The 7339-nt window shown below is 35.1% G+C and overlaps 1 protein-coding gene across 2 annotated transcripts; it reads right to left on the bottom strand.

Moving 5' to 3' along the window:
• Positions 1-1405: 1405 nt before the first annotated feature.
• On the bottom strand, positions 1406-6507 carry LOC107772504 (putative inactive leucine-rich repeat receptor-like protein kinase At3g03770). Of its 2 annotated transcripts, none has more exons than XM_016592007.2 (7): positions 4606-6507; positions 4393-4526; positions 3652-3895; positions 2733-2938; positions 2612-2637; positions 2322-2433; positions 1406-1973 (listed from the first exon to the last, which is right to left on the bottom strand). In XM_016592007.2, the coding sequence occupies exons 1-7, from the start codon at positions 5954-5956 to the stop codon at positions 1740-1742; spliced, it is 2307 nt and encodes a 768-aa protein (XP_016447493.1). In that variant the 5' UTR covers positions 5957-6507; the 3' UTR covers positions 1406-1739. The 2 variants fall into 2 exon arrangements, with proteins under 2 accessions (XP_016447493.1, XP_016447501.1); XM_016592015.2 differs by having other exon boundaries at positions 1406-1970.
• Positions 6508-7339: the final 832 nt, after the last annotated feature.

The raw sequence follows: 7339 nt of genomic DNA, 5'->3' as shown, positions 1-7339 counted from the left end.
AGATGTAAAATTAAAATTATAAAGATCTTAATATAAAAATTAATTATATACACTACATATGATAAATTAAAAGTCCAAAAAAATAAAAATAAATGAATAAAATAATAATAAATCACATTTGGTGCAACATTATTCATGCACTATAATGGTGCAAGATTTGGTGTTCCATTGTAGCAAAAAAACACCAAATTTAGATTTGGTGCAAAAAATAGTACACCCATTGCGCTTTGCATGGTGCGACGTTGAGCGACGTGGTGCGGCGTGGAGCGACGTGGTGCGGCGTGGAGCGACGTGGTGCGGCTTGGTGCGACGCCGTGCCATGGGCACGCCCTGCCATGTCCTGTGACGTCCTGACTCGTCCTGACTCGTCCTGCCATGTCCTGACCCGTGCATGGCCACGCCCTGTCATGTCCTGCGATGTCCTGACTCGTGTCATGGCCATGTCCTTGTTCCCAAACGTGACGTCGGAAGGCTGATTTTGCATAAACAGACACCTTTGGTTATGTTTTGATTTTTGACCCTCACAGCCTTAAAATCTTCGTCCCTGAGGCGCTGAAAGGCCGTGTTTGCAAAACCAGGTCTTTTATTATTTGAAAAACAAGAAAATAGTCAGTGGTCAAGTGAATACCGTTTTGGTTTTTAGTTAAAATAAGCCGGCCCGGCTTCAGTGATGTCTTAAAACCGTTCTTGCCGAGATAGCCTTAGAGTATCTTTTAGTTGTCGAAGGGCTATTTTCGTAAAAGAACGAACAAGTTTGTGAAAAGTAGTGGAGATGCCCTAATTAGGATGAATCAAATCCTTGTACCCTTAATTAGATATCTCGAGTTTGAGCTCGAAAAGAGAAAAAATCCTTGTAAGTAGTGCTTTCTCCTTTTCGTGGGCTCTCGGGGGATATCTGTTATCATGTACCACAGTCATAGAGGTCGTTTCGTATGGTGTATAAGAATAAAACTAATTAAATTATATTAGTAATGCATGGGTTAGTAATGCAAGCATTAGTTATGCAAAGATTATCTCTTATCCAATGTTTGGTGTGGTGTATTAAAAATTAAAATGCATTGTATAATTTTTAAAAATTAGTTGTTACCAAAAATGTCCTTCACATTCTTTATGGACAATTTTTAATTTAACCGTGCTACTGCATGCATTAATTGCCTTGGTATTGCTAATACCATATTTTGCTATGTATTAGTTATACATAGATAATACCAAATAGATTGTATAACTAATACTTGCATTAGTAATACGTAAATTGAAAAAGTGTATCAAACAAGAGGTTAGTAATACCGAAAGCTAATACATGCATTATTTTCTCTAATGCATCCTACCAAACGAACCCTAATGTCTTAAATATCTTGTATCTGCGATATCCATATTTTTGCTTTCTGCTTTACCAAAAACATGATGACTAAAATATTGACATTCTCTGAATCTAAATCTCCAGGAGTTCAATTGCAATGATATATCTGGACCAGAAACTTGATCTCTCACAAGAAACAACAAATTCACCTAACTATTATTGATCCAATTGTACGAATAAGGCCTATGCTATGCAAATTCTCACCTATTACTAGAATTAAAGAATCTGACAAATTTACATTTCTATGCAAAATAAAGAAAATGAGGATTAGTAGCTTAAACATGAGCCTTTAGGCTAGCATACCGTTTTGTACGCCTATAACCATCATCAAATCAGCTAACTTTCTCCCATGCTAATGCAGTTGGACCTCTGAAATAGCTCATGACGGTGAAGTAGGACCGGATTTCTGATCTGCATCGGATGTGGCTTGGACTTGAGCTGCATATTGTAGGTTCCAGAGAACATCCTCAAACGAAGGGCGATTTGATGACTCGGGAGATATGCATTTGTTTGTGATGGATATTACAATTGACAATGACTCTTGGGAGCTAGTGGTTAGCACTACTGGATCCACAATTCTGCGTCGACCATCTTGGCTACCAAAGGATGCCTGCTGTTCAAAGAGCAGATTCAAGTGTTTATTTTCCAACTCAAACGACGTGTCACAGACATATTAGTATAACACCATTGAAAAAATCAATCCTTTTGACTGTCGCAGCTATTAACAAGTTCAACTTTTCTCTCAACTGTATTCGCATATCAGAAACTCAATCGCTGTTCTGCTAATCTATAGTGATTGTAAAGTATAGGCGGCAGAGAAAGAAAATTTTGTTACTTTACTTATCCAAGATTGAAAGAGACGGCAAGAAAGTTTAGTATCCTAAAAGGAACAAATTGCTGAAGAGCGTCTTACATTACTGTCAATGAAAGTTGCATAACAATATTAGCTCCAGTTTCGTACCATTTCATTAAGCAAAAATGCTTCTCCTTTTCCACTGACAGTAGGGCCAACCAGTGACTCCAGTAATATGAAACCAAAGTTATAAACATCGTCCTCTTTCTTTGTCATATGCCTACACAAGAAAAGGAAAACAACCGATCTTATATCTCGAGAACAGCTATAGTAGATGATAAAATGCATCTATTTGACATTCGCAAAATAGAATGTCGCGAAAACCTATCCCAGTTGGTTTAGCAAAAGGAAGTTGTTAAGGTACTCTAAGGAATATATACGAGTAAAAAGTTTCTTACCAGGAGGTGAAGTCATCTCCTTTTGCCTGAAAAAGACATATTGAGTATGAGAAATTACTGTCTATCCTATAGATTTTGAAAATTCACCTTCCTCACCAAAATATTTAAATATACTTCTAACCTTTTCAGTTTCTTCCATAAGGATAGACATCCCATAATCACTTAGCTTTGCCATGTGATGCTCATCAAGCAATATATTACTCGTCTTCAAGCGGTTGCTAAATGAAGAAGGAATTACGCCTGTGTGAAGAAAGTGCACAGCCTTGGCAACACCAATCAGTACTGACAACCTGTCTGACCACTTGAGGACCTTTCTTGGACTAGTTTCTGCAAATACGAATGTTGTTCGAGATGAGCTGAACATGTAGTCTCATTTTTTATATTTTCTGTAGCATAATAGACATGCAGGGTTAAATGAAAGTGTAAAACAAAAAGAAAGATTGTAAGAAATTAAAGGTCCAACAGTTTCTCAGTACGAATGTCAACCAACAGAACTGGCACACGTCTTGTATTTCTCATTCTCTACGTGTAAATGAAACATTACACTGTTTCTCAATCAAACTACAGTAATTGCACAAGAATACCAATATGTGTAAAATCAAGATGATGAATCAGATGTCTAATGCTTGTATGTAACAGAGTGAAAGAAACTGTCCTCAAGTTCATAAGTAGCAAAAATATTTTTATACGTCAGGGATATTTTCCTGCTTTTAATAGAATGCTGTTTGAGGATGATGCAGCACTCATGAACTGATTGCATTTGGATCAGTGATCAAGTCAAATTAGTGTTACTCTTGAAGAAAATCAATAGATCCTTATCTTTATTTTACTTTATGATGGTAAAATACTTAAACTTACGAACTTCTTTTCTACTAGCAGGGAAAGTAAAGATATGATGAATACGCATACTTCTTCGCCCGATGCCTCACCACAAAGATTCATCAACAAGGCTATTACAGTCATTTATCAGTGTATTTCCATATTCAACCCAGCATCGAAATCCTTGAAAATGTACATGCTAAATGGTTTACACCGCTAACCTGATAGATGAGCGCGGTAGTTTCCATTAGAGATATATTCATAAATGAGAAATATTCTGGGAACAGTTGAATCATCATGTGCTCCACCATCGATGCAGTGACCCAGAAGGCTAACTAAATGGGGGTGACGAAACTTTGACAGTAAATCCAATCGGAGTTTGAGGTTCCGGTTAGAGTATCTTCTGTACACATTTAATGACCTTACAGCAACGTAAGCTCCATTCTCTAATCTTCCCTTGTAAATCTGAAATGAAGATAATAGTTGAGGGAGTTGTTGACAACTAAGATAATTCTCCTTTTCAAGCAAGACATAAAAATAAAATAAAAACATGTTTAAGTCAATCAAAATTGAAGAGATATCAACTCACGGCACAGGTACTCAAAGTTTTCAACTATCTATTTTTGCCCTTAAGGGCATTTTATATATTGCTATGAATAGAGGAAGTCACAGATGCATATGAAGAAAATGAATATATATATATATAGTAGGCAATAAATTAAAAACAGAAGCAACTCTTAAATCCATTTTGTACTCTAGTGAACTTGTGCATCTATTGCATTATCATCACCGGGCATGGTCTATGCAACAAAACTACTAACAGAGAAAACTTACTGCTTTATCTATTTAGGGTTTACAGCAAGTATCTAATTTTGAGGCAAAATCTACTGTGATCATTGAATGGAAAATATAAAGATATATAACTATCAATAAGACCATTAAATTTTGTTTTGAAGCCATACTTTTCCAATTGACCCTTCACCAAGTAATGCCGACTGATCAAAATTTTCTGTTGCTTCTAACAATTCTTCCATGGAGAACACCCGATATGATGAAGTGCCTTGTGATCCTATGTTTGCCGCGTGAGAAATGATTCCTGAGGATTCGAAGATTGAGTTCAAGGGACGGACCTTCATATAGAATTGAGCTGATATAAAATGAAAAAATCAACTTACTGGCATTTGCTAGGAATTCAGAGGGAATCCCGGGTTGTGTATTATGTTGCACAACTTTCGGAAAGATGTGCTGATCCACCGTGTTACGTTCATTTTTTCTTCTACAAAAGATGAGAAAACCAACTAACAGAAACACTACAACAATTGCAATTCCTAGAATAACACCTGCCAATAATGCTATTTCTTTTGCTTTGATATGTTTCTTCGCTTGTTTGCAATAGCCCTCTGAATGCTGATATTGAGTTTCAAGAGACAAGCAATTTCCACCAACCTTAACAATTCGCTTATCCGAAATGGTGTTCAAACAAGAAGGAAGCCTACCAACCAATCTATTATCAGAAATATCAACAAAACCAAGTTCACCCCCACAATTAAGATGATCAGGAAGTGAACCACTAAGAACATTAGATGCTAAATTCAAGTAACTGATGTTTGGCAAAGAGAATAAGTCAGCAGGCGGCATTCCATCTAGCGAATTATTCGACAGATCAAGGTGTTGAAGTTGATTCAGTGTGCCAAATTCTACCGGGATTTCACCGGAAAAAGCATTACTGCTTAGAAGAACTGTGGTAACTCCTTTAGGCAAAGGTGGCAGTTCAGAATCCAAATGATTTTCCCTTAAATCCAATAAAAGCAAATTAGACAATGCAGTTAAATCTGGTAATTTACCAGAAATCACATTGTGTGACAGAACAATGTCAGTGAGGGTTGTAATTTTAGACACTGAAATTGGAAACTGACCCTTCAATCTATTATTCTTCAAGCTTAAAATACTAAGATTGGTTAACGAATCCAACCAATCAGGAACAGTATCATTGAAAAAATTGCCATCAAATGTTAAAGTATGAAGCTTTATCAATCTTGACATCTGAAAAGGAACAGAACCAAAGAGAAAATTTGAACTCATATCCAAAAGTTCAAGTGAAGATAACCTATGAATTTTATCAGGCAAGGGTCCCCAAATACCAAGAGAAACTAAAGTAAGAACCTTTAAACTATTTAACCTTGTCAAAGTAGTAACAAAAGAATCAATTGAAAAACCCTCAGATAAAGTTTTGTTTGGAACAGCAAATCCATAAAATTGATCATTTAGCTTAGTCAACTTATCTCCTTTAATTTTGAGCTCAATAACTGAGTTGTCTTGACAGGTAATACTCATATGCAGTGTTGAAGTCAAGCTGCAAAAATCTCCATTGTAATTCTCCCAAACATCAAGCTGAATTGGATATTCTAAGTGTTTTCTCAACTGAAGTAAAGCTTGAGTTTCATAGGACAGTAATAATTGGTAACTATTTGCTATAAAGAAACCCCATATAACTAACACTATCACAAAAAATTTCAAGAAACCCATTTTACAGTTCTTCAAATAGACTGAAATTTCCAAATACTAACTAGTCAACTAAACCTTTTTAACATTCTTGAATCATGCCAAAACCCCATTTAAGAAATGTGAATAAATAGCCTATAATGGCAAATTAAAGGAATGTTCTTTTTTTCTTGGGAGAAGGAGAATATTAAAAAGAAGGGGGACAGACCAAAACATGGGAAAGAGAAGAAGCAAAATAATTAAGGACTATAAAATGAAAGCAATAAATGGGGTGTGTAGCTAAAAACTGGAATTAGAAGAGAAAAATGGAAGGTAGTTGACAAAACAGTACGAGACAGAGGGAAAGCATTTAGTGCAGCTGCATGCAGTCAAGGAGAAAGAACATGGGGGACCAAAGTAGGTTTCTTGAGAGGTTTTTGGCTTTAATGGCGACGATTCTTTTTACACGCGCACACACACACTGAAAGAAGCAGTGTGCCACTGCCACTATTTTTCACGACTTAGCAAAATTTGGAGACCCCTGACTGCCTACCGGAAACTTCCTTCTATTCTCATGTCCGATAGTTCTAACCTCCTTTTTTATTTTGTGAAAAAACTTATCTTTGATTGTGAAAATAATACAGGCTAGTCAATTTTCGGACTAATAATTAAAAAATAATCAGCATTTGTAAAATTATTAAAAATAGTTACTATTTTGCTGTAATACGGAAAGTTATGGCATAATTTACTGGAAATTGGAGCATCTGTGTATGAACTTCCAACATATTATGCTGAACCGGTATATTATACTAGAACTCCAGTATATTATGCTGGAAGTCCAGTATATTATACTGGAACTCCACTATATAATGCTGGAATATTTTTCGGACTTTGAACAATATTTTCGTTCAGATTCATCTTTACATGAAAAGTGACTAAATTTCAATTACTCTTAAAACGTAACTATTTTTCAATTACCATTTGTAAATCTGTCTATTTTTTAATTTCTGCCATAGATTATAATATTGAATTAGTTTGAACGATAGTTTAATTTTTTGAACTAAAAATTTAATATGTGAGGTATAAATACACTATACGTTTGATTTTGCACTAGTAAATTTAAATAAAAAATATATTTCTAATTTTAACCTTAGCTTTAAAAAATTCCTCAGAAATACCATTTTGTTGTTTTAAGTCGGGATTTGTAATCTCAAGATTATTATCTCACATTAAGTTAGAGGCGGAGTTAAGATTTAAAATTTATAAACCCAACCCCTAGCATATCTTAATTATTACAGTCATAGTTAATTATGTATGCATATCTAATGAATATCATAATATAAATATAAAATTTAAACAAAAATTATTTAAATTGTTAGACCCCGTAAGCGATACTCTACCTTTATCCATGCATAAAGTGTCGTATAA

The sequence above is a fragment of the Nicotiana tabacum genome, chromosome 3, assembly GCF_000715075.1.
Source record: "Nicotiana tabacum cultivar K326 chromosome 3, ASM71507v2, whole genome shotgun sequence".
NCBI classification, from domain to species: Eukaryota; Viridiplantae; Streptophyta; class Magnoliopsida; order Solanales; family Solanaceae; genus Nicotiana; species Nicotiana tabacum.
This window is presented reverse-complemented; position numbering and strand designations above follow the sequence as displayed.